The sequence below is a fragment of the Salmo salar genome, chromosome 15 (assembly GCF_965601325.2).
Source record: "Salmo salar chromosome 15, fSalSal1, whole genome shotgun sequence".
Classification (NCBI taxonomy): Eukaryota; Metazoa; Chordata; class Actinopteri; order Salmoniformes; family Salmonidae; genus Salmo; species Salmo salar.
The window spans coordinates 56,101,061-56,127,124 of record NC_138305.1 but is presented as its reverse complement, the minus strand read 5'-3'; the positions used below and the strand labels follow the sequence as shown (position 1 = coordinate 56,127,124).

General features: G+C 46.3%; 1 protein-coding gene across 3 annotated transcripts in view; it reads left to right on the top strand.

Annotated features, from left to right (window-relative positions):
* The window catches only part of cdc42bpab (CDC42 binding protein kinase alpha (DMPK-like) b), a 95,408-nt gene that overhangs the window by 52,130 nt on the left and 17,214 nt on the right, over positions 1 to 26,064 (top strand). Inside the window, exons 7-32 of one of the 3 annotated variants that reach the window (XM_082961904.1) lie at positions 1,965 to 2,058; positions 4,000 to 4,200; positions 4,473 to 4,490; positions 5,312 to 5,450; positions 5,675 to 5,784; positions 5,941 to 6,020; positions 7,406 to 7,572; positions 8,096 to 8,224; positions 8,583 to 8,716; positions 8,872 to 9,114; positions 9,416 to 9,526; positions 10,957 to 11,201; positions 12,603 to 12,708; positions 16,532 to 16,656; positions 17,475 to 17,580; positions 17,697 to 17,848; positions 18,084 to 18,175; positions 18,411 to 18,487; positions 19,735 to 19,773; positions 22,017 to 22,136; positions 24,025 to 24,108; positions 24,313 to 24,418; positions 24,678 to 24,814; positions 25,096 to 25,235; positions 25,413 to 25,494; positions 25,683 to 25,902. In XM_082961904.1, coding sequence (XP_082818030.1) covers positions 1,965 to 2,058; positions 4,000 to 4,200; positions 4,473 to 4,490; positions 5,312 to 5,450; positions 5,675 to 5,784; positions 5,941 to 6,020; positions 7,406 to 7,572; positions 8,096 to 8,224; positions 8,583 to 8,716; positions 8,872 to 9,114; positions 9,416 to 9,526; positions 10,957 to 11,201; positions 12,603 to 12,708; positions 16,532 to 16,656; positions 17,475 to 17,580; positions 17,697 to 17,848; positions 18,084 to 18,175; positions 18,411 to 18,487; positions 19,735 to 19,773; positions 22,017 to 22,136; positions 24,025 to 24,108; positions 24,313 to 24,418; positions 24,678 to 24,814; positions 25,096 to 25,235; positions 25,413 to 25,494; positions 25,683 to 25,902 — 3,257 coding nt within the window. The remainder of the gene's footprint in view (positions 1 to 1,964; positions 2,059 to 3,999; positions 4,201 to 4,472; positions 4,491 to 5,311; positions 5,451 to 5,674; positions 5,785 to 5,940; positions 6,021 to 7,405; positions 7,573 to 8,095; positions 8,225 to 8,582; positions 8,717 to 8,871; positions 9,115 to 9,415; positions 9,527 to 10,956; positions 11,202 to 12,602; positions 12,709 to 16,531; positions 16,657 to 17,474; positions 17,581 to 17,696; positions 17,849 to 18,083; positions 18,176 to 18,410; positions 18,488 to 19,734; positions 19,774 to 22,016; positions 22,137 to 24,024; positions 24,109 to 24,312; positions 24,419 to 24,677; positions 24,815 to 25,095; positions 25,236 to 25,412; positions 25,495 to 25,682; positions 25,903 to 26,064) is intronic. The other 2 variants (XM_014144822.3, XM_014144825.3) reach the window with 2 other exon arrangements.

The window sequence follows — 26,064 nt, the reverse complement described above, 5'->3', positions numbered from 1 at the left end:
AACTAAACTAAACTTGAGGCGAATGTAAGTAGGTCTATTTTGTGGGAAGGTGTTCTGTTGGTGTACCTTTTAGCCCATTGACTTGATTCAACATGAAAAGAAAGGCTCCTTCTCTCTGTGTCTCTCGTCTGAATCCCAAATGGCATCGAGCTATTCCCTATTAAGTGCACTACTTTGACCAGGGCCACTAGGGCTCTGGTCAACTGGTCAAAAGTAGTGCACTTTGTAGGGAATAGGGTGCCATTTTGGGCTACAGCCTCAGTATCCTGCTGTCCAGTGAGAAGCCTTTGTTCTTTTGTATCCTGCTGCCCCCCCCACTCCCCCTCCCCAATCCTCTCAGCAAGCCAGGGCTTCTGTTTACCTCTCTATGCGCCTGCTTATGAGTAGGGGGTACCCCACCTTACACCCCTCCCTCCCCAGAGCAGGGTGTACTGTACCCCCATACTGCCCACCTACACCCTTCCCTCCAACTAGAACCCCCCCCAAACTTGTGTTGTGTGTGTGTGTGTGTGTGTGTGTGTGTGTGTGTGTGTGTGTAACCTGGATTTGCTTCAGCTACACTGGTATGTTTTGTGCATTAATAAGGGGAACAGTGGAGACACGGGCTTGACATTGTCAGCATTAAATGGGATGTAATGCCTTCTCGGAATTGTGGTCGGGACAGGGTCTCCTGATCAGGGAGCATGTGTGTAACCCTGTGAGGGGCCTGCCCTATTGGCAATAGAGGCAGCAAGGGTGAGGCACGGCCCAAATAATCACAAGACTTCAAATCAAATTTTGTCACATGAACGGAGACGTCTGGACTTAGTCTCCAGCCTCCATTGATTTGGGCCCGTAGTGGGGTGCTCCCATAATGGGCAGTGAGGTCTGGATCCCCCCTAAATGCATTTAAAACCATTTTGAAAATCGGGTAACCCAAAAATAAAACAGTGCCATTTTTGAGAAGTAGAACATAGCCTAATTTGTGAGAAGTGGGGACTTAGTGATATTTGAAGGTTTTGTCAAAACCTCCATAAATAGACCGTGAAATGCTTACTTACAAGCCCTTAACCAAAAATGCAGCTCAACAAATGGTTAAGAAAAGAATTACTAAATAAACTCAAGTTAAAAAAATGTAATAAAATAAAAAAGTAACACAAGAAAATTACATAACAATAACTAGGCTACATATAGGGGCTACCGGTACAGAGTTAATGTACGGGGGTAAAGGTTAGTCGAGGTCACTTGTAAAGTGACTATGCATAGATCATAAACAATGAGTAGCAGCAGTGTAAAAACAAAGGGAGGGGGGTCAATGTAAATAGTCCGGGTGGCCATTTTATTATTTCTTCAGCAGTCTTATGGCTTGGGGCTAGAAGCTGTTAAGGAGCCTTTTGGTCCTAGACTTGGCGCTCCGGTACCGCTTGCTGTGCGGTAGCATAGAGAACAGTCTATGGGGAACTGGAGTCTTTGACACTTTTTTGGGCCTTCCTCTGACACCGCCTAGTATATAGGTCATGGATGTCAGGAAGCTTGGCCCCAGTGACGTACTGGGCCACACGCACCACCCTCTGTAGTGCCTTCCAGTCAGATGCCGAACAGTTGCCATACCAGGCGGTGATGCAGCCGATCAGGATGATCTCGATTGTGCAGCTGTAGAACTTTTTGAGGATCTGGGGACCCATGCCAAATCCTGAGGGGGAAATGTGTTGTTGTGCCCTCTTCACAACTTAATGAGGGGAGACATCCAGGAGAAAACACACTCTCTACAGAACCAAACTCTTTCTCTCCCTCACACACTCTTTCTCTCACACCAAACAATCACTAGTGTGCATTTAAAGTTGTTTTCACTCATTCTCTCTCCCAGTCTCCCCCTCTGGGATATAAGTGTTTTTCGTTTTGTTCCACTCCCGCTTCCTCCATCTATCCTTCTTCCTCTTAGGTATCAGTATATTTAGTTTGGTGTCTCTGTGTGTGTCTCTCAGGGACATCAAGCCAGACAACATCCTGATGGACATGAACGGCCACATCCGCTTGGCTGACTTTGGCTCCTGCCTTAAACTCATGGAGGACGGCACGGTGAGCACATGCACACACACACACACGGCTATGTTCCAAATCAAACACCTCCAAACCACCAACCAATCAACCCCCCCCCCCCCCCCCCCCCCCCGGCCTCCACTCCGGCGGATTTCATGGCTCTGCCTGTGGTTAAGACACTTCCTCTAGTTGAGCTTCTCCAAAGGGGTTGGCAACTTGGCTTTGAATGAGTTGAGACCTTAGAGGACCCGTCTCTCTAAAGCTGCTGTGACTGATGCTCCTTTGGCCCAGTCTCAGTTAAGTATTATTTATGTAGTATTAACTCTATGGCATGGCCTCGTTCATGTTTGGTGGACGTATTTGACTCCAAACTCACTGTGGACACGCAATTAACATCTCCTGATTACATATTAATGCTCCAGATGATACAGTGCCTTCAGAAAGTATTCATACCCCTTATTATCCCACGTTGTTGTTAAAGCCTGAATTGGAGGAACTGTTTCTCACCCATCTACACACAATACCCTATGATGAGAAAGTGAAAACTTGTTTTTAGAAATAGCACATTTTATTGAAAATGAAATGCAGAAATATCTCATTTATAGAAGATTTCACACCTCTGAGTCAATACTTTGTAGAAGCACCTTTGGCGGCGATTACAGCTTTGAGTTGTCTTGGGTATGTCTATCAGCTTTGCGCATCTAGATTTGAGGATTTTCTCTCATTCTTCCTTGCAGATTTTCTCAAGCTTTGTTAAGTTAGATGGGGAGCGGCGGTGAACAGCAATCTTCAAGTCTTTCCCCAGATTATCAATGGGATTCAAGTCTGGGTTTTGGCTGGGCCACTCAAGGACTTCCACATTCTTGTTTTGAAGCCATTCCACCGTTGTTTGGCTGTATGTTTGGGGTACCTGTCCTGTTGGAACATAAATCTTTGCCTCAGTCTAAGGTCATTTGCACTCTGAAGCAGGTTCTCATCAAGGATTTGCCTGTATTTGGCTCCATTCATTGTTCCCTCTATCCTTACCAGTCTCCCAGTCCCTGCTGTAGAAAAGCATCCCCATAGCATGATGCTGCCACTACCATGCTTCATATAGTGCTTTGCATTCAGGCCAAAAAGTTAACATTTTGTCTCATCAGACCATAGATTCTTATGCCTTTCATGTGCCTTTTTGCAAACTCCAGTCGTGCTGTCATGTGCTTTTTTCTCAGGAGTCTGGCCACTCTCCCATAAACCCCAGATTGGTGAATTGCTGTATAGACTGTTGGTCTTCTGTGAAGTTCTCCCTAATCAGCCAAGGAACTCTGTAGTTCTGTCAGAGTGGTCATTGGGTTCTTGGTCACCTTCCTAACCAAGGTCCTTCTTGCCCGGTTGCTCAGTTCGATCAAACGTCTAGCTCTAGGCAGGGTCTGGGTAGTTCCATATTTTTTTTCCATTACCCAATTATGGAGACCACTGTGGTCATGGAACATTTAAATGCTCTAGAAATTGTTTTATGTCCTTCCCCAGATATAATGCTTGTCTCATCATAATAATCTCTAAGATCTACTGACAGTTCCTTGGACTTCATGGTATAGTTTCTGCTCTGACATGCGCTGTCAACTGTGAGACCCTATATAGACAGGTGTTTTTCTTTCTAAATCATGTCCAAACAATTGGATGAGGCACAGGTGGACTCCTATCAAGTTGTAGTGACATCTTAAGGATGATCAAAGGAAATTGGATGCACCTGAGCTCAATTTGGAGTGTCATAGCGAAGGGGTGTTAATATTTGTGTAAATTAGATATTTTATTTTCAATAAATTTGCAAAAACTTCTGAAAAACATGTTTTCACTTTGTCATTATGTGGAATAAGTCAAGGGGTATGAATACTTTCTGACAGCACTGTAAATAAAGTATTATATTATTTATATTGTTGATCCCTCATGTCATCCATCCAATCACTAATCGATTAATCTCCTGGGCCTGGTCTCCCTCAGGTCCAGTCGTCGGTTGCCGTGGGGACCCCGGACTACATCTCTCCGGAGATCCTGCAGGCGATGGAGGATGGGAAGGGGAAGTATGGTCCTGAGTGTGACTGGTGGTCCCTGGGGGTGTGCATGTACGAGATGCTGTATGGGGAGACCCCATTCTACGCTGAGTCATTGGTGGAGACCTACGGCAAGATCATGAACCACAAGGTGAGGAGGGCTGCTTAGTGGCTGATGGTGACAGGTAGTGACATTGTACTTTCTGTACTAAACCCATCTTTAAATAAGACCTTTTTTGTTTTTATTCAAACCTTTGTTCAAGACACGTGTGGTTGTTTAGGTGTTAGGCTGAAGTCTGAGTTTGTACTTTCTAGGTACTTTCTGTTTCATAGAGTTCGTTTTCTTCTTTCTGACTTCAAAGCGTTCAACTCTTCCTTCTTCTCTACCCCCTTTTTCTCCTGATCCTTTCCGTCTGCCGACAGGAGGAATTAGGTGCTGCTGTGAGTGTTTCTTTTTCGGGGTCTGATTGCCCAGTCCCAAATGGACCCTTTTCCCCTACCCCCTATACACTTCTAGATTCCTCTCAGATCTCCACAAGTGCATAGGCGGTAGGTGGCTCGGGGTCGATTTGGGACTGGGTCTGAGTGATAGTGGTTAAAGTTTGAGTATATTCTTGTTCAGGGACTGTATGTATCAAGCGATTTAGAATACGAATGCTGGTCTAAGATCAGTTTAGCCTTTTAGATCATAATGAAGAAGATTATATGGACAGAAGGGACCTGATCCTAGATCAGAACTCCTACTCTGAGTTAGTTTCAGCCTATCCTGACTCCAAACTGCTCCGCTCTACCTTTCTAACTCTGCCTCCTCTCCCTTCCCATCACCTTTCAACTATACCTTCACTCTCACCCGGCGGCCATATTAGCTGAAGAATGCCTTATTTGTGTGCATTAAACCATCTTGCATAGAACTATACTGCTTTCTACTGCAACAGGGGAAACATACATGGGCTATATAATAAATAAATAAAAATTGCTGTGCTTCTTTGTCAAGGACCATGTACACAAATAAATACATGAAACGGGAAAATAATTATAGTATGGAACTATACTGCAATGGGGATAATGCATGATCAGTAAAAATAAACGAGAAATAGAAAGATTTGACAACTTTACACAAATAATATATTTAGTTTGCATCCCAAATGGTACCATATTCCCTGGTCAGAAGTAGTGCACTAAAATAGGGAATAAGGTGCCATTAGGGACATATCCTCATTATTCTGACTCCTTTCCCTCTCCTCCCTCCGCCGGGTCCCTAGGAGCGTTTCCAGTTCCCCCTGCAGATGACGGACGTGTCCGAAGAGGCCAAGGACCTTATCCGACGCCTCATCTGCAGCCGTGAGCACCGCCTGGGCCAGAACGGCATCGAGGACTTCAAATCTCACCCCTTCTTCTCTGGTAGGGCTTGAAACCGTTTGAGGGGACTCTTGTCTGTATAACTTTAGCCTATTATCTCGCTAACTCTTGTCCCCAATCATCGAGATAAAATTACTATAGCTGCTTTTATCATGATTGCCGTTGAAGTGAAACTAGACGATAGTGATACGATTTTATACGACAATAAGAAACTGTATATTATGATAACTGTCGTAAGAAACTATAATGTCTGTCATTCCTGTCAGGCATCGACTGGGACAACATCCGTACGTGCGAGGCCCCTTACATACCAGAAGTCAGCAGCCCCACAGACACGTCCAACTTTGACGTGGACGATGACTGTCTCAAGAACTCGGTAAGTCTCCCTCTTTCTGTTTATGGGACTACATCAAGACTTAGTCTTTCTTACTCATCTTTCCGTCTCTGTTTCCATCGTTTATCACGCCGTCATCTCAACGGTCTGCAATGTTGTAGAGGTGTGTTTTAAATCAAATGTGTTTTGTGTTGTCAGGAGACGATGCCCCCTCCCTCTCACACGGCCTTCTCTGGACACCACCTGCCCTTCGTAGGCTTCACCTACACCAGTAAATGGTGAGTGGCCGCTAAACAACGTCACTCGTCTTCAGTTACAACGTTTACTTCTACAGCTTTGTTAGTATGTACAGCATGCATAAAAATACATTCTCACTCCTAGCCTGGTCCCAGATCTGTTTGTGCCGTCTTGCCAACCCCTATAGTCATGTTTGGCATAGCAATGAGCATAGACTACACAGCACAATCAGATCTGGGATCAGGCTACTTCACTCCTACTTTTCTATCATCTGATCTAACCTCAACCACACTTAAACTAGCACTCAATTTCCACTAGTGAGAAGCTATTGAATCGGGATTGTTTGTCATCTTATCCTAGCCTGAAGGCTAATGGTCTGTTAATAGTGGTTTTTCTCTCTCCCCCTTTGCTCTCGGTGTCTTTCTCTCTCACTCCCTCTCTCCTCACTTTCTCACCCTCTCTTCCCCTTTCTCTTCCCCTCTCCTTCCCCTTTCTCTTCCCCTCTCCTTCCCCTTTCTCTTCCCCTCTCCTTCCCCTTTCTCTTCCCCTCTCCTTCCCCTTTCTCTTCCCCTCTCCTTCCCCTTTCTCTTCCCCTCTCCTTCCCCTTTCTCTTCCCCTCTCCTTCCCCTTTCTCTTCCCCTCTCCTTCCCCTTTCTCTTCCCCTCTCCTTCCCCTTTCTCTTCCCCTCCTCTTCCCCTTTCTCTTCCCCTCTCCTTCCCCTTTCTCTTCCCCTCTCCTTCCCCTTTCTCTTCCCCTCTCCTTCCCCTTTCTCCCCTTTCTCTTCCCCTTTCTCTTCCCCTCTCCTTCCCCTTTCTCTTCCCCTCTCCTTCCCCTTTCTCTTCCCCTCGCCTTCCCCTTTCTCTTCCCCTCGCCTTCCCCTTTCTCTTCCCCTCTCCTTCCCCTTTCTCTTCCCCTCTCCTTCCCCTTTCTCTTCCCCTCTCCTTCCCCTTTCTCTTCCCCTCTCCTTCCCCTTTCTCTTCCCCTCCTCTTCCCCTTTCTCTTCCCCTCTCCTTCCCCTTTCTCTTCCCCTCTCCTTCCCCTTTCTCTTCCCCTCTCCTTCCCCTTTCTCTTCCCCTCTCCTTCCCCTTTCTCTTCCCCTCTCCTTCCCCTTTCTCTTCCCCTCTCCTTCCCCTTTCTCTTCCCCTCTCCTTCCCCTTTCTCTTCCCCTCGCCTTCCCCTTTCTCTTCCCCTCGCCTTCCCCTTTCTCTTCCCCTCTCCTTCCCCTTTCTCTTCCCCTCTCCTTCCCCTTTCTCTTCCCCTTTCTCTTCCCCTTTCTCTTCCCCTCTCCTTCCCCTTTCTCTTCCCCTCCTCTTCCCCTTTCTCTTCCCCTTCCCCTTTCTCTTCCCCTCTTCTCTCTCTCCCCTTTCTCGTCCCCTCTTCTCTCTTCCCGCTCTCTCCCCCTGTCCTCTTTCTCCCCCACTTCCAGTACCCTATCTGACCGGGGCTGTTTGAGGGAGTCGGGTGGTTTGGGTCCGGCCCAGATGGATGTGTGTGTCCAGCGCAGTCTGGAGGAGAGTCTAGCTACCGAAGCCTACGAGAGGAGGATACGCCGCCTGGAGCAGGAGAAGACTGAGCTCAGCCGCAAGCTGCTAGGTACACACACACGCACACACACACACACACATATACACTGAGTGTACAAAACATTACCAATGTTGAGTTGGATCCCCCTTTCCTCTTAGAACAGCCTCAGTTCGTTGGGTCATGGACTCTACAAGGTGTCGAAAGCGTTCCGCAGGGATACTGGCCCATGTTGACTCCAATGCTTCCCACAGTCGTGTCAAGTTGTCTGGATGTCCTTTGGGTGGTGAACCATTTTTCCTTTCACACGGGAAACGGTTGAGCGTGAAAAACCCAGCAGCGTTGCGGTTCTTGGCACAAACCGGTGTGTCTGGCTCCTACTACCACAAAGGCACTTAAATCTTTTGTCTTGCCCGTTCACCCTGTGAATGGCACACATACACAATCGTGTCAATTGTCTCAATCCTTCTTTAACCTGTCTCCTCATCCAGGCCACTCTCCAGATGTTTAATTTACACACCGTCTCTCTAATACTCTGAAATCACTTTCACCCTCTCCTCAACCTCCCCTCAACCTCTCCTCTTTCCTCTTCCAGAGTCGACCCAGACAGTCCAGGCCCTGCAGCACGCGTCAGGGGAAGGACCCGCACCCGTCCCCTCTAACAAGGAGGTGGAGATCAGGAGTCTGAAGACTGAGATTGACATCCTCAAGAAACAGATCGCAGGTAAACATTCAACTGTAAAGATTTTACTGTGTAGTAGAACACAAATCAATTCCAGCCAGGTCAGCGTTGACCATACATGGATAGAGTCGGACTGGAAATACATTCTACATAATGGGCAAGTGCAGATGCATAATGGAAAGATGGACAGTAATGACTAGGAAGACGTAATGGCTGGCAATAAATAATGCATACAGTAAACAAGCCAGGTTATGGCAATTGCATAGTCATTGACCTGTAAAATGAAATATATAATGACCGAAAACATACATTAGAGAGAGATGTAATGCATATTGGCCAATGTTGTGTATAACAACATTGACCCTCTGTAATGTGGGGTGTGTGTGTGTGTGTGTGTCAGACTCAGGTCAACTGGAGCAGAAGTTGGAGGAAGCTACGTCAGCCTGTCGAGAAATGGAGGGTTCATCCAAACACCTCAGGAGCCTGGAGAAACAGATGAAGAGCCTTAACCTGGAGAGGGACGACCTGCACAAGGTGGGTGGTGTGTGTGTGTCAGTGTGCTTCTTCCCTAGGCCTCGATACTGTATTGGGTTAACTCACCCAATTCACCCCCAACATACAGCACCCGCCTGGGTGTTACTCCCAGTCATTCGGTGTCAGCCACTAACCCTGACCCTCATTCCCTTTAGGACTTAATGGAGACCAGTGAGAAGATGAAGAGTCAGTCTAAGGAGTTGAAAGAAGCCCACAGCCAGAGGAAGCTGGCCATGCAGGAGTTCTCCGAGCTCAACGAGCGTCTGACTGACCTCAGATCAGCCAAGCAGCGCCTGGGCCGCCAGCTCCGGGACAAGGAGGAGGAGATGGAGGGTTTGTCCCAGAAGGTCGAGGCTCTACGGCTGGAGGTGCGCAAGGCCGAGAGGTCCAAGAAGGAGGTAGAGTAGCGGTTCCCATGGTTCTTCGAGGTATTGGTGTGTGTGTGTGTCTATATGTCTACGTGAAAGAAGATCTGTGGTGGCCTCGTGTTGTGTGTGTGTGTGTGTGTGTGTGTGTGTGTGTGTGTGTGTGTGTGTGTGTGTGTGTGTGTGTGTGTGTGTGTGTGTGTGTGTGTTGGATGTTTTTTACCTGTTTAGTTTTGGATAGTTAGTGTGTGCGTGTCTATATGTCTACGTGAAAGAAGATCGTGTGGGTGTGGTATGTTGTTTGCATTAACCCCTTGCTGGATGTGTCTCTCAGATGGAGGCTCTGTCTGAGGAGCAGACAGCAGACGCTCAGAAGGAGAGGAAGCTGAGAGAACGATCAGAGCAGCACTGCAGACAGCTAGAGGAGGAGCTGGACGGACTCAAGGTAACACACACTGGAGGCCTTCACGGGGGGCCAAAAAGATGGACCCGATATGCATAAATTCATTTGTAAAATATGGAGACCCATTCTGAATGGACTCGCGGACAACTAGATCCGTTCCGTATAGAACTGGTCAGATCCAGACCCGATCCGAGTGAAGGAAGCAGCAGAAAAGGTTTAAGGAACTTTAATAACCCGGAGCTGATGAAGTGCGAGGGAGAAGAAGTAGAGAGGTGACGCTCTAGCAGGGGCCATGATGTGTGTGTAGGCTACTGTGAGTGTGAGCGAGTGACTGAGGGACGAATGAGGGAGAGACGAGAGACTGCAACCAACCAAGCCGACTCACACTATAGTAGACTAATAGCTGCCATAGCTAGGTTATTTATCATCAAATATGATTACGTAGTACCTGTCTTGACTGCATCAAACTGGGAGAAGCTAGTTAAGCTAGCTAGCTAGGCTAATTGAGGCTACATGCGCTTTCTCGTCCTACACAGTTACAAACAACAACCACTCCATTCAGAATATAAAGTAGCAGCCTGCCTGTAGGCTCTTGGTTGTTGTAGCCTGTCCTTCTCCTTTACGTTTTAATTCCATCATTTTTATTCCATCTTCTGTTGATTTAGATCTTTTTTTACTTTTGCCAGACACAGAGACTCTGACTGTAGCCTATTGCCCCTTTGATGACTTATGATTGGCCAACAACAAGCTTCACGAGACATTCTCGTGAAAAGCAAAGAGCAGCAGCATAAATGATACCATTTCTCTCTCTCTACCTCTCTCTCTACCTCTCGCTCTACCTCTCTCTACCTCAGCAATTGTGTTCAGATCTGTATGGTTCCTTCCGGACAAGTCAGTTAAAATGACACATACCCGTGACAATCATATCAGATCCGACCCAGACCCATGACATTATTTAGAATTCTGGATCCGAATCCACTCGGGTCCCGGATCGGGTCTCAGGTATTCGGGTACAGGTGGATTCGTGAAGACCTCTAACACACGCACATACACACTAACACACACACAGATACCCTTTCTAGAAGACGTAACTCACCATTCTCTTATTGTTTTGTCCGTTCTTTCTCTCACTCTCTGTTGCTCATGTACAGATCTTCACAGATGTAAGCAGACGCTTTTATCCAGAGCGACTTGTAGTCAGAGACGCACATGTAGGCGACGTGAAATGGCTAGCTAGGTAGCGTAGCGTTCAGTCGATGACGTCACCCATTCGGAGACCTAGAAGTAGTTTTTTTTGGAACAGGGGCGGAAACAATACTGTAACTCACAAAACACACACACCTGTGGTGTGTTCACTAGGAACCAAAAAGAAGCAAACTTTTTCCATTGCAAAGCATTTTGCTCCGGCATACACAAATGAACGCACCCCTGGACGTGTGTATTTGGCTAACTCCTCTCTTCCCCTGAACCAGAAGCAGGTGGGGCCGTCAGCTTCGGTGGTGGGCTCGGACCAGAGCCAGGAAGTAGGGAAGCTGCGTGCTGATCTGGAGAAGAAGACCGTGTTCTACGAGGAAGAGCTGAGCAGGAGGGAAGCGCAGCACGCCAACGAGCTCAAGGGCCTCCGCAAGGAGCTCCGCGACGCTGAGGGACAGCAGCTCACCCTGCAGAAGGAGATCCTGGTCCTCAAGGACAAACTGGAGAAGACACGCAGGGAGAGGTGTGTGTGTTTGTCTTGTCTGTCTACATATGTATTTCTTTGTGTGTGTAATGGGTTATGTGCGGTACCGCCTTAATAGATTTGGATATCCACAACACTTATAGGACAGTCAATGTAGAGACGTAGACAAAGCATTTATGTGCTTCTGGTCAAAACTCTTTGAAGTACATGGAGACGTACTATACATGCCCGACTGTGTTCTTCCCCATCTTTCCAGCGAGGGTTATACGAGGTAAACATGGTCAAAGTTACTTCTCTCTGGACTCTACTGTGCTCACAGTGTAGTTTTATCTTAGATGCCTCCTATTAGGATTGCCACCATACCAGTATCGTGATACAAACATTTTTCCATGGCACAAAAAAAACACAAAGCAGACTAAAATCATTGCTCCTTTAAAAACCTGCTTTATGTCAAATATTGTGTGCTATAGCTCGGGAAATAAACACGTGACAACATAAGGCAGTTAAGAACGGTTTTCCTTAAGCTATTAAGTCCGCTTGAAGTTTTCATGTTCCTTGCTAAGATGCATCTGAGTATCACGATACTGGTATCGTCACAGCCCTACCCCTCTATTGTGTCCTTGCTCCTGAGAAGACTGTACATGTCTTAGAGTTCCTTAGATCTAACTGCCGTTGTTTGTCTGTCAACTTGAACATTTCCATTGAAAGTACTTTTTTTAAGTCCAGTTAATTTCATCTGGTACCGGGAAACGGGCCTATGGCGTTGACCTATTCAGTAGAACAGTTACTCTCTCTCTCTGTAGTAGCACTTACCTGACAGTGTACTCGTCCTCTTCTTTCCAGCGAGGTTTATGCAAGGTAAACATGGTTAAAGTTACTTCACCCTGGCCTCGACTGTGCTGTACTCGCCGTGTAGTTTAACGTTAGTTACCTTCTCTCCTCTGACCTAGCTCCTGAGAAGACCCTTGTTCATGTCTTAGAGTCCCTTAAATCTAGCTAGTGTTATATCCCCCTCTGCCTTTATCCAAGAAGCAACATTCCTCTAACCTAACGGCACCTGATACATACTGACACTGGAGAAAAAGCTGTAAGATGTTGTTTTTCTACCCTCCAGCTTAGCATCCCTGGCTTGCCTTGTTCAAGCTGTGTGCGTCCCAAATGGAACCCTCTCCCCTATTTAGTGCACTACCTTTGACCAGCGCCCGTAGGGAATGGGTTGCCATTCGGGATGCAGATCTGGCCCCTGGATAGTCTCTTTAACAGTATTGATGTGGTTGAGATTAATATGGCATGTCTGACGGGTCTTTGTCTCAAAACTCCTTATCTGGCCTATGTGTGTATTCATCGGACCTTGCTCTGAATAGCAGGTATAGTGTGTGGTTGATGTGTAAGTGATGATGGATCGTGTGTGTGTGTGTGTGTGTCTCTCGTGTGTGGCAGCCAAAGCGAGCGTGAGGAGTTTGAGACGGAGTACAAGCAGAAGTACGAGAGGGAGAGGGTCGTTTTGACCGAGGAGAACAAGAAGCTCTCCAGTGAACTGGACAAGGTGAGATGTTATACGCACACACACACACTGTCCTGACCTGAGGTAACCCTCTCACACACACATCCCAATTCTCGCATCATATGACTCCCCCCACCTCAAATCAAATTAAATTGTATGCGTCTCATGCGTCGAATACAACAGGTGTAGACCTTACTGTGAAATGCTTACTTACAAGCCCTTAACCAACAATGCAGTTCAAGAAATAGAGGTAAGAAAATATTTACTAAATAACTAAATAAAAAAATTAAATAAAAGGTAACTCAATAAAATCTTAACATGACTATATACAGGGGGTACCGGTACAGAGTCAATGTGCAGGGGTACAGGTTAGTCGAGGTAATTTGTACATGTAGGTAGGGGTAAAGTGACTATGCATAGATAATAAACAGCGAATAGCAGCAGTGTAAAAACAAATTGGGGTGTCATTGTAAATAGTCTGCTTGACCATTTGATTAATTGTTTAGCAGTCTTATGGCTTGGAGCTAGAAGCTGTTAAGGAGCGTTTTGGACCTAGACTTAGCGCTCCGGTACCGCTTGCCGTGCGGTAGCAGAGAGAACAGTCTATGACTTGGATGACTTGAGTCTTTTACAATTTTTTGTGCCTTCCTCTGACACCGCCTAGTATAGGATGCTCTCTATGGTGCAGTTGTATAACTGTTTGAGGATCTAGGGACCCATGCCAAAAAAAAAAGTATCCTGAAGGGAAAAAGTGTTGTCGTGCCCTCTTCACGACTGTCTTGGTGTGTTTTGGACCATGATAGGTTGTTGGTGATGTGGACACCAAGGAACCTCTTGACCTGCTCCACTACAGCACCGTCGATGTTAATGGGGGTGTGTTCGGCCATCCTTTTGCTGTTGTCCATGATCAGCTCCTTTGTCTTGCTCACGTTAAGGGAGAGGTTGGCCATACTGCCAGGTCTCTGACCTCCCTATAGGCTGTCTCGTTGACGGTGATCAGGCCTACCACTGTTGTGTCGTCAGAAAACTTAATGATGGTGTTGGAGTCGTTCTTGGCCACGCAGTCGTGGCTGAACAGGGAATACAGGAGGGGACCAATCACGCACCCCTGAAGGACCCCGTGTTGAGGATCAGTGTGGCAGATGTGTTGTTGCCTACCCGTACCACCTGGGGGCGGCCCGTCAGGAAGTCCGGGATCCAGTTTGCGAGGGAGATGTTTAGACCCAGGGTCCTTAGCTTAGTGATGAGCTTTGTGGGCACTATGGTGTTGAATGCTGAGGTGTAGTCCATGAACAGCGTTCTCACATAGGTGTTCCTTTTGTCCAGGTGGGAAAGGGCAGTGTGGAGTGCAATTGAGATTGCGTCATCTGTGGATCTGTTGGGGCGGTATTGGAGTGGGTCTAGGATTTCTGGGTTGATGGCGTTGATGTGAGCCATGACCAGCCTTTTAAAGCAATTCATGGCTCCCGACGTGAGTGCTGCAGGGTGGTAGTCATTTAGGCAGGTTACCTTCGTTTTCTTGGGCACAGGGACTATGGTGGTCTGCTTGAAACATGTAGGTATTACAGACTCGGTTGATGAGTGAAGTTGATGAGTGAAGACACTTGCCAATTGGTCCACGCATTCTCTGAATACACGTCCTGGTAATCCGTCTGGCCCTGCGGCCTTGTTAATGTTGAACTGTTTTTAAAGGTCTTGCTCACATCGGCTACGGAGAGCGTGATCACACAGTCGTCCGGAGCAGCTGGTTCTCATGCTGCTTGCCTTGAAGCAAGCATTCGAGACATTTAGCTCATCTGGTAGGTTTGCCTCACTGGGCAGCTTGCGGCTGGGTTTCCCTTTTGTATTCCGTAATAGTTTGCAAGCCCTGCCACATCCGATGAGCGTCAGAGCCAGTGTAGTAGGATTCAATCTAAGTCCTGTATTGACGCTTTGCCTGTTTGGTGGTTTGTCTGAGAGCATAGCGACATAACCAGACGTTGCTGTTCTGTCCTGCCGATGCACAGAAAACCCAGCCAACTGTATATTTTCCATGTCGTCGTTCAGCTGCGACTCGGTGAAACATAAGATATTACAGTTTTTAATGTCCCGTTGGTAGGATAGTCTCGAACGGAAATCATACAGTTTATTCTCCAGTGATTGCACGTTGGCCAATAGAACTGACGGTAGAAGCGGGTTACCCACTTGCCGTGGATTCCGACAAGGCACCCCGATCTCCGCCCCCTGTATTTGTGTATTTTCTTCGCGCGAACGACGGGGATTTGGGCCTGGTCTCGGAGATGCAGTATACCCTTTGCGTCGGACTCATTAAAGAAAACATTTTCGTCCAGTTTGAGGTGAGTAATCGCTGTTCTGATATCCAGAAGCTCTCTTTTGTCATAAGAGACGTTAGCAGCAACATTATGCACAAAATATGTTACAAACAATGCGAAAAAACACACAAAATAGCACAGTTGTTTAGGATTCCGTAAAACAGCAGCCATCCCCCTGGCCTTACCCTTCTCTCCTGGCAAAGCCAATATAATCACTGTTCATCTATATCTACCTTCAAAACAGATCACAGTCTCTTACACACGCAAATGGACCGGCCCATTGGATCCCATACTGTTGACTTTGGAAGTGGGAGAAATGGGAATGAGAATTGGAAGTTCCCAAGCAAAATACTTTTGTAGGAGTTCTGACATATCGTATTAAAAGTGATGTTTGTTTTTGTGGTATTGTATATTAAGTATGAAGCAATGCCTGGAAGTTGATAGCAGCCAGGGTGTATGTGGAAAATAGGGAACATTCCCCAACACTTCCTGAACACATGCTCAACTTGTGCCAGGGAAGAATAGGGAGAAGCACATATCGTTGGCTGTGTCTCAAATGACGCCCTATTCCATTTATAGTGCGTTACTTCTGACGAGGGGACTGGTCAAAGGTAGTGCACTATTTGGGAAATGGGTGCCATTTGGGACGCTGACCCATGTCGTTCTGTTTCACATGCTTTCCGCATGAAAGCCTGAACACAAGGATCAGATTATATATATTTTTGTCTTTCTATGAATGATCAGATTATATTTAAATGTTTTCTATTCTAAAGCTAGCTGCTTTCGTTCGGAAATACATTTAACAAACGTCAACAAATGCAAGGTTACCTTGGAACTATTATATTTAGCCTGTTTTAAATGATCCTTCAAACTGTGTATTATAACTCTGGGTCCATGTTAGCTTGCACTTACCATTGTTTTGCTGGTCCTATGTCAACCAACAACCTACTTGCCACTTATCAGATTTTTGCAATATGCGCAGTAATAATTCACCACTGTCAAACCGTCACCCTAAAACACATTCCCTTTGCAACTGTCAAGTAGCTTATAATTACCAAGCTAGCTACAGGTATTTAGAAATGGTCAGTTGCAACGAGGGCTAGGATCAGCACTTATGACATCATCGATCATAATTGTATTATATAGATGACTAGTGAGCCCCTCTCTCCACCTCCCTGCCCTCCTCCCCCTCTTTCTCTCTACCCACCCTACCCTTCGTTGGCATCCACCCCTGGCCTGTCCTTCTCTGCCCTCTTCTTTTAACATTCTCCTGTACCCTGTCCCCTCTTTTTTTTATGCCTCCTCCCCCCTCCCCCTTCCCTAACTTTCTTACCTTCTGCCCTAACCTTTTCTCCCCTCTCTCCTCTGTCCCTCTTTCCCCTTCTCCGACCCTGCCCTGCCTTTCCCCACCCTGTCATACCCTTGAAAATCTGGCACAACATGGCTCAAATTAAAGTTCTATCGCAATATCTGCTGAGGTTGCCAAACTCTGTATAATATCTATGGCTCTGATTGACTTTGTGTTGCCCTCTGTCCTGTCCTCTCTCCTCTAGCTGACGTCCATGTTTGAGAAGCTGAGCAGCAGCAACAGACAGCTGGAGGAGGAGATGAGGGAGCTGGCTGACAAGAAGGAGAGCGTTGCTCACTGGGAGGCCCAGATCACTGAGATCATACAGTGGTGAGGGACGGAGAGACCTACAGGACACACACACACACTGTAACAATGAACTGATACAGTGGTGAGTGGTGCCCCCTGCCTGCCACTCCAGGCCACTGCAGTAGGAGAAACAGGAATAGAGTCTGGCCCAGAGATCCTGGTTTCCACTAGATAGCACAGCCATAAAGGCAATATTGTTTATATTGTAGAAAATCATGAAAACCAAAATGTGCTTTTTGGGTTTAGTGTACGGTTAGGGTTGGGCATAAGGTTAGCACTGTAGTTGTGGATAGGGTGGTAACTAGTGACGACCAGAGCTCCTGTATGGACCTTAGAGACCCCTAGTGGGAGAAATGTGTATGTACTGGCCAGGAATGTTCAGAACCCTCTATGCTCTGTATGTACACATAGAACTCTGGCTCTGGGCCTATTTAGTGTTCGTCCCAAGTGGCACCCTATTCCTTTATAGTGCACTACTTTTGACCGAAGCCCAGGGCTGTGGTCAAACGCGGTGCACTATATCGGGAATAGAGTGCCACTTGGGACATATCCTTAATCTAATACTCAATGGGAGGGCAAAGGCAAGTTATTGTAACCGTATTGTAATCTTGCAGTCCAGTTAAAGTGACAGTTTGGATATGATAGTTTATGCAACGGATACTGCGGTCAGTGAGTTGGGAGGGCCGCTCATATCCCTGTATTTATTGACTGTGTGACAGGGTCAACAAGTTCATGCGTGCTACCTACAGGGTGTGTGTCTGTGCGCCCACATGGGTGCGTGTGTTTGTATAATGACGCGAGTGAATGTGTTCTCTGTTTGTGTGTGATGTGTGTACCAGGGTGAGCGATGAGAAGGATGCGCGAGGCTACCTCCAGGCTCTGGCCACGAAGATGACTGAGGAGCTGGAGGGACTGAGAAACACCAGCCTAGGTGCCAGGGCCACGGTGAGACATATACACACACACACACACACGCAAGAACCTCTGTACCTCTCTCCTCACATCTGCATTGAACTTACCCTTCTTCATTTACGTCCCTTTCACTCTCCCCGCCCCTACAGCAGGACATGCCGTGGAAGGTGCGGAGGTTCGCTAAGCTGGACATGTCGGCCCGTCTGGAGCTGCAGTCTGCACTGGACGCTGAGATCAGAGCCAAACAGACCATCCAGGACGAACTGAACAAAGTCAAGGCCTCCAACATCTCCACTGAGTGGTACGTCCACTGCTGCTCTTACTTACTTCTACCTTTAAACTCTTAGTCTAAGAGCTACACTGAGACATAGAACATCTTTATTGTTCAAAAGGGGAACATGGGATAATGGGGGCCCGTTCAACGGCAGTGCAGTCAGTCACGAGCGTGCACCTAAACCATTACTCTGTTACGCTTGCAATGGTCGGATTTGGCGTTGTTGACGTTCTCTGGCTCATCTATCCTCCTCTCTCCTCAGTAAGCTGCAGGAGTCGGACACTAAGAACCAGGAGCTGCTAGCTGAGATTGAGAGGCTGAAGAAGGAGACGGAGGAGCTCCGCCTGCGCAGGGGTGAGACTGGAACCATCCCCCCTCTCACCTGTGTTTCTCCTCTCAAAAATATATGTTATGCTTGAGTGCCGACCTTTTTGTTTTTATATGTATGGAATGTCTGGTCTTAAGCACCAACTAAGAAACTTTCAATGTATGAACCTGGGAGAGCGCATAATGCTTCTACTTTCTCTGTGCTGCTTTTAGGACAGCATGGTGATGTGATTGTGGTCTATGGTGTGGTTGTTTTGTGTAGGTGTGAAGCACCAGGACTCCCAGAACTCTTTTCTGGCCTTCCTCAACGCCCCCACCACAGCCTTGGACCAGTTCGATGTAAGTAGCCATCCCTCGCACTTTACAGACAGAATGGCTTTTTTAATAATCTGCTCTAAATTCCACGGTCTCTGACTTGTTTAAAGATTAGAGGAAATGTTTAAAGGCATCTCTTCTTTTGCTGAGTGACAGTGTCTTCCTTCACTTTTTTTTTCAATTTTTTTTTTTACAGATTTTGTTCAGAACATTCATTTTCTTCTATTAATTTTCATTTGTGTAAATATTTCCCGTCTTTTTTTTATTTGGTTCTCCTTGCTTTCATGTTCTGCTACGTCAGGATTATTTCTCCTCATCCTCTTTAATAGATTTTTGGGAAGACGTAAGTTTCTGTTGGGCAGTGGCTGACGTGTGTGGAGCTCTCGACTGTAGATGGATAAATAAGCTAACTAGTTGCCTCAGAGAGTGGTGGTGTGATTTGATCCAGTGTTTGTGCGAGTGAGTGAGTGAACCATACCTCTCTGTGTTCGTCCGTGTGGGTATCTGTGAGCATCGTAGCTAGTCCCGTGTGAGTAGATAAGCCTACTAGTCAATGAGTCTTCTGTGAATGTAGGAGTGGATCAGCAGCATACCCAGTCTTTGGCTACGTCCCAATTTTCCACCCGTCTCCCAAATTGTGCACTTGCACACTCTGTGTCATGCATTTAAAAGCAAAGGGTTGGCTAGAGGGAGTTTCCACCGTTGTTAAATCTATGTGAGAAAGTGCTCGCTTCAGGAAAAGGGCGGAGAAACGGAAAATAGCCATTGCGTGAGTGGGGTTTGCACCAGCAGAATTTGGGCTCCTTGGAATTTAGTCAAGACTTGAAAGAATGTTTGTATAAGGAGCCGATTCCTCCCACTTAGTATACAGACATTCTTTGATGTCATCCATGGCTACTTGGCTTTGAGTCCAGACACTACAGAACATACTGTTTAACACTCTTGAGTGAGCTTCCCTTCCACACTGTAGTACCATCACGAGTTCCCCTTTTAGTCCTAGAGACTATGTCCCATATCGCACCCTATTCACTACTTTTGATCGGGGCTGTGGTCAAAAGTAGTGCACTATGTAGGGAATAGGGTGTTATTTGGGACACCGAGAGTTATTACCCAATCCAGGCAGTGTCCTTCAGTGCAATGTGGAAAGGACATCCTCAGCAAATAGATGGGCTACCATTCCTTTTAATGTGACCTATTTAAGCGCCACTTCAGACTTCTCAATGTTGACTTCTTTCCATTTTTCTGTCCCTCTCTCCCTCCCCCCACTGAAGCGCTCTCCATCCGTTGGGCCAACTAGCAAAGGCAGACGTGTAAGCTAAGCAGCGGTTCTGTGCTTGTTATTTTGTCTGTGCCCAATCACCCTCTGATCCTCAACTGCGTCTGTTGCATGAAAGGGGATGTATTGTGTGTGTTGTTGGTTGTTATGCATGGGGCTTTGTGGAGATGCAACATTTGGACTTTCACAAAAGTTAAGTATTTTATTGTATTTGTCTTTGCTTTTAAGGCATGGTGTATGTATGGGTGTATGGCCTGCACTGTAGTCCTCCAGTAAACTACAGTAGTGTATATGTGTGCATTTACTGCCGTTTGTTTTGTTATCCTCCAAGTTGGTTTGTGGATTTCCCCAAACCAAATGTATGGTGTAAGGCTGTGTTCTTGTCCCTCGTGGCTACGGTCAGCATGGTCAATGGGTTACAGTGCATTCGGACAGACTTACGTGAAAGACTTATTCTAGAATTGATTAAAAACAAAATGTTCCTCGTCAATCTACACACAATACCCCATAATCACAAAGCAAAAACAGGTTTTTAGACATTTTTGCAAACGTGTACATATTATAACAACAACAACAAAAGTTATATCACATTTACGTAAGTATATCCTTTACTCAGTAATTTGTTGAAGCACCTTTGGCACTGATTACAGCCCCGAGTCTTCTTGGGTATGACACTACAAGCTTGGCACACCTGTATTTGGGGAGTTTCTCCCATTTTTATCTGAAGATCCTCTCAAGCTCTGTCAGGTTGGATTGGGAGCGTTGCTGCACAGCTATTTTCACGTCTCTCCAGAGATGTTCGATTGGTTTCAAGTCCGGGCTCTGGCTGGGCCACTCAAGGACATTCAGAAACTTGTCCCGAAGCCACTCCTGCTTTTTCTTGGCTGTGTGCTTAGGGTCGTTGTCCTGTTGGAAGGTGAACCTTCACCCCAGTCTGAGGTCCTGAATGCTCTGGAGCAGATTTTCATCAAGGATCTCTCTGTACTTTTCTCCGTTCATCTTTCCCTCGATCCTGACTAGTCTCCCAGTCCCTGCTGCTGAAAACCATCCCCACAGCATGATGCTGCCACCATGCTTCACCGTAGGGATGGTGCCAGGTTTCCTCCCGATGTGACGCTTGACATTGAACCAAGAGTTCAATCTTGGTTTCATCCGACCAGAGAATCTTGTTTCTCATGGTCTGATAGTCCATTAAGTGCCTTTTGGGCAAACCAAGCGGGCTGTCATGTGCCTTTTACTGAGGAGTGGCTTCCGTCTGGCCACTCTACCATGAGTTCTGCAGAGATGGTTGTCCTTCTGGAAGGTTCTCCAATTTCCACAAAGGAACTCTAGAGCTCTGTCAGAGTGACCATCAGGTTCTTGGTCACCTCCCTGACCAAGGCCCTTCTCCCCCGATTGCTCAGTTTGGCCGTGCGGCCAGCTCTAGGAAGAGTCTTTGTTGTTCCAATCTTCTTCCATTTAAGAATGATGGAGGCCACTATGTTCTTGGGGACCTTCAATGCTGCAGACATTTTTTGGTACCCTTCCCCAGATCTGTGCCTCGACACAATCCTGTCTCAGAGCTCTACGGAAAATTCCTTCGACCTCATGGCTTGGTTTTTGCTCTGACATGCACTGTCAACTGTGGGACTTTATATAGACAGCTATGTGCCTTTCCAAATCATGTCCAATCAATTGAATTTACCACAGGTGGACTCCAATCAAGTTGTTGAAAACTCAAGGATGATCAATGGAAACAGGATGCACCTGAGCTCAAGTTCGAGTCTCATAGCAAAGGGTCTGAATATTTATGTAAATAAGGTATTTCGTTTTATAATTTTTTTACATTTGCAAAAATGTCTAGAAATCTGTTTTCGCTTTGTCATTATTATGGGCTATTGGGTGTAGATTGATGTGGAAAAAATGTACTTGATCCATTTTAGAATAAGGCTGTAATTGTAACAAAATGTGGTAAAAGTCAATGGGTCTGAATACTTTCCGAATGCACTGTATGTGTAGCACTCGTGTCATGTGCATTGTTCATGGGTTTGTGGTCCAACCTGTAGGCTTCCTAATGACCGTTGACCAATGGATTGGTCAGTCCTATCTCTGCTACGACTACAATCTCCATTTACCTCTATAATACCTGGTTGAATCGATTTCTTGCTTTTTCCTCTAAGCATGGATGGTGCTTTTTGGTCCCTTTTGGCTTCCTTACTTTCTACCAACTCCATCACAACCTGTTTCTATGTCCTTTCTTTATTTATTTCTCTCTCGCTCTCTCATCCCTTTTTCCAGGTGGACTCGGTGGATAACTTCACTCCCTCCAACACTCCATCCAGAAGCGAGGACTCCAAGTCCCAGCTCAAGTCTCGCTCACGGTCGCCCTCCATGGCCAGCGACGTGGAGCCTATAGAGGTGAACTCTAACCTCTGAACTTTGGACCTCAATTTATATTATGCTTAATCTTAGACTTTTCTTAATCTCTGAGGGCTGATTTTCTGACCATAACATAAAAACTAGGTATATATTGTGCTGTACTTAGGGCTGTTGCGGTGACCGTATTACCACGAGTCATGAAGGCAGTCAAATTCCACATGACCATTTAGTCACGGTAATTAGGCTTCTCCAAGCTCTGATGCTGCTGATGGCCAAACTTGCTAACTGCATGGTACTCCGCACTCTATTGTCCCTCTAATCACCCTGACATCAATGCAAATGTAATCAAAAATCTAATCAAACACTTCATGAGAGCACATGAGCTCATGTTGCGCAAGAAAATTAACACATTAATCCACTTTACAAGGGGTTTAGAGCCTAACTGGCATTCATAAGCTGCGAGTGAGTTTCAAGTTTGGGGAAGATTATTTTCACCATAAAAATGCACCTTTTATAATAAAAGCATTACATGCATAATCGCATTTGCGGTCACTTTTGATAATGGTGTTTTCCCGCTAATGAAACATTTGTGCTTATAGCTTACTGCCGTGTGCACATTGTTGAGCTTATAATGTGAAGAAATAGCGTAATAGTGTATCAACATTTTAAACTAAATGTTCCGATCTGTTGCGTCTGCCACATTGTGTAAAAAAAATGATTGTTGATGCGAGTGGTTGTATTAATTTGAGATCTATCGCACCCCACAACTGTCCCAGACTATATTTGGAATATTTATTTCTGAAATAGAATAAGTACATTTTTGTACTATGGAGGATAGTAGATTGACATAGGCTAGTGCTTTTGCTGTTCGTTAGGCCTACTCATCTTGTTGGCTGACCAAAACTAAATGTGGACAGTTCTTCCAATATTTTCAATATGCACCTCGGAATTGGATAAGGACGCGTGCAGTTGTGTCCCCGACGTGTCTGTCTTCACAGCCTGTGAGAAAGACCCAATCACGTGATGGAGAGCCATGTGAGTGAGAGGTGCTTCGGATCGGACGGCACTCAGGGAGAAGGGCACAACACAGCACTCCCGCCAAGGGCACAAAGGCCACTGGCCGCAAAAGACATGGATTTTTTTTAGGATGCGTTACGGCCACACAAAGGGTATGCCGCCGGGAAATTTGAGGCATTATCGAGTGCTTGTCAAATTGTGAATGAGAGACTGATGAAGTGTGTACAGCCTGCGCAAAAAAAAAACAAAGCAGAGCTCATGCCTTTCAAGCAACTTTTTAAAATCATCATTAGAGTCGCATCATGCAGCCTTACAATGTGTTAAACATAAACAGATAGCCCAATGTTTGTAGAACAACTAAAGTTAGATTAATAACTCTAAATTAAGCATATAGGAGTACCCATTTCGTTAACTGCTCAACACAGAATAGCCGTATGTGCATACGCCCTCAAATCGTTTGGAGAAAATATCCTTTCTATTTAATTCAGCTTTACTCAGTTGTCTTCTTCATACTCTAAAATAATGCCTTGGAATTCTAAGCAAATCGTGTCTGCTAAATGAACTAGCGTAACCCACAGCCATTTGGCATAGCCACATCAGGACCTAACATAAGCACAAAGTATGCAATTCTGTTCTTCTGAATAGACTTCATTTTCTTCATATCATGTTTCTTTAGACCAGTCTAAAAATAAATAATGGATTTATTGTGAAGGTGTAGGCTATATTAAATGTAAAACGTAGATGTTCTTATCAGTGTGGAAGCCAGGAGACGCTAAATGTGTTTGTTAATTAACGGTCAGTTACCATGAGACCGACCAGTTATTTGCTTGACAATCACCGTCTGACGACATTTCGTGACCGCCACAGCCCTAGCTGTACTCAGATCTTTCTGTCTTCTCCCGCCCTCTAGTTGATAGACCACCCCGCACGGCCAGTCCAGACCCCCACCATGCGATCAGGGGGGTATGGTAGTATTGGTCGCTCATCACCCAAGGTAAGACCTGACATCCTTTTTGACTTCCCAAATACCGTTCTACTGTTGTAACCTCGGTCAATACTTAATGTCAATCCCATGGACCCGACGAAGACCAGTTGCTGTATTTCAATAAATAAACTTTTGCTGTAGTTCAATAAAGCGTCTGTATTAGTCCCATCTGTTTTGACCAGCCCTCTGTTCTCCTTTGTTTGTCCCCTGCAGCCCAAAGCCCACCAGTTTGTGGTGAAGTCCTTCAGTACTCCAACCAAGTGTAACCAGTGCACCTCTCTCATGGTGGGACTCATCCGCCAGGGCTGCACGTGCGAAGGTACAATGAGAGAGAGGGAGGGGGGATAAAGGCGGGAGGAAGACAAAGATGGGAGAATGAGGAGAGAGAGGGATAAAGGAAGGAAGACTGGGATTTGAGGAAAGGGATGGAGGGAAACAGATGGAAGGAAGAGAAGAAGGCAGGAGATTAGGATGGAAGGAGGAGAAGTGGGGCAAGACTGAGGTGGGAGTACTGTCTCTTTTGAGGGTAGATATAAAACTGATATAAACCCGTTATTCTCTCCTGTCTGGTCCTGCAGTGTGTAACTTCTCGTGCCACGTGACATGTGCTGACAAGGCTCCAGCAGTGTGCCCCGTGCCACACGACCAGACCAAGGGGCCATTGGGCATTGACCCTCAGAGGGGCATCGGCACTGCCTACGAGGGACACGTCAGAGTACGTATGACACAGAAGATTGTGTTCGTTTATGCACTCTTTTAACAACATTTCCTGGTTGAATAAGTACCTGTGAATTAAAGTGCAAATGTAAAACTAAAACCTTGTGCGTTTAATGTCCCTATATCACCAGTGGCTGACCTGTGTGTGAGGCTTGCTTGTTAACGGTGTGTGTATAGTAAAATATGCTTCTGTCTCTATAGGTTGTTTACCACTGTCAATACTAGGTTGGGTCTATGTGTGAGACTGAAGTATGTGTCTGTCCCTGTGTGTGTTCCCAGGTGCCCAAGCCAACGGGGGTGAAGAAGGGTTGGCAGCGGGCGATGGCCGTAGTGTGTGACTTCAAGCTCTTCCTGTACGAGCTGGGAGAGGGCAAGGCCACAACGCCCAGTGTGGTGGTCAGTCAGGTCATAGACATGAGGTAAGGACTACAACCTGAGCTATGTCTGAACTACAACCCAGTCTCTCAGAGAGAAATGGCTGCTTATTAGAATTACTTCTGGGTTTAGTCCTTTATTTGATTGACTCAATCACTCTCTCCCACTTTCTCTCTTCCTCTCCCCTCTCTCACACACTTTCTCCTTCCTTTGTTTTCCAGGGATGAGGAGTTTTCAGTCAGCTCTGTTCTGGCGTCTGACGTCATTCACGCCAGCCGCAAGGACATCCCATGTATATTCAGGGTTAGCCTTTTTTTTCTTGAATACATGCATTTATACATTCATACATTTACTCCGTGATTACTCCCCCGCCTATTCCAGTCTTCGGATTTCTCAGCTTTTTAACAATACTTCAAAATTGTTGCGGGACGCCATTCCAAAATCCCTAACCTTGCCCTAACCCCTAACCTCTGACCTCTAAACCCCTCCAGGTGACTGCTGCCCAGCTGTCCGCCTCCTCCAGTCACAAGCCTTCCATCCTGATCCTGGCAGACACCGACCACGAGAGGAACAAGTGGGTGGGGCTTCTCAACGAGCTGCAGCGCATCCTCAAGAAGAACAAGCTGAAGGAGCGCTTTGTCTACGTGCCCAAAGAGGCCTACGACAGCACGCTACCGCTCATCAAGACCACGCAGTCTGCCGCTATCATAGGTAGGGGGAGACACACTCGCACACATGCTGCCCCTCTATTTTGGTCATGTAGTAAGCAAGTAATTGTTGGGGGGGGAAAATCCTCTCTGTATCTGTCTCATTAAGAGTTTGTAGTATACAGACATTGCATGTTCTACTGCAGAAGGGATCAGGACATACATT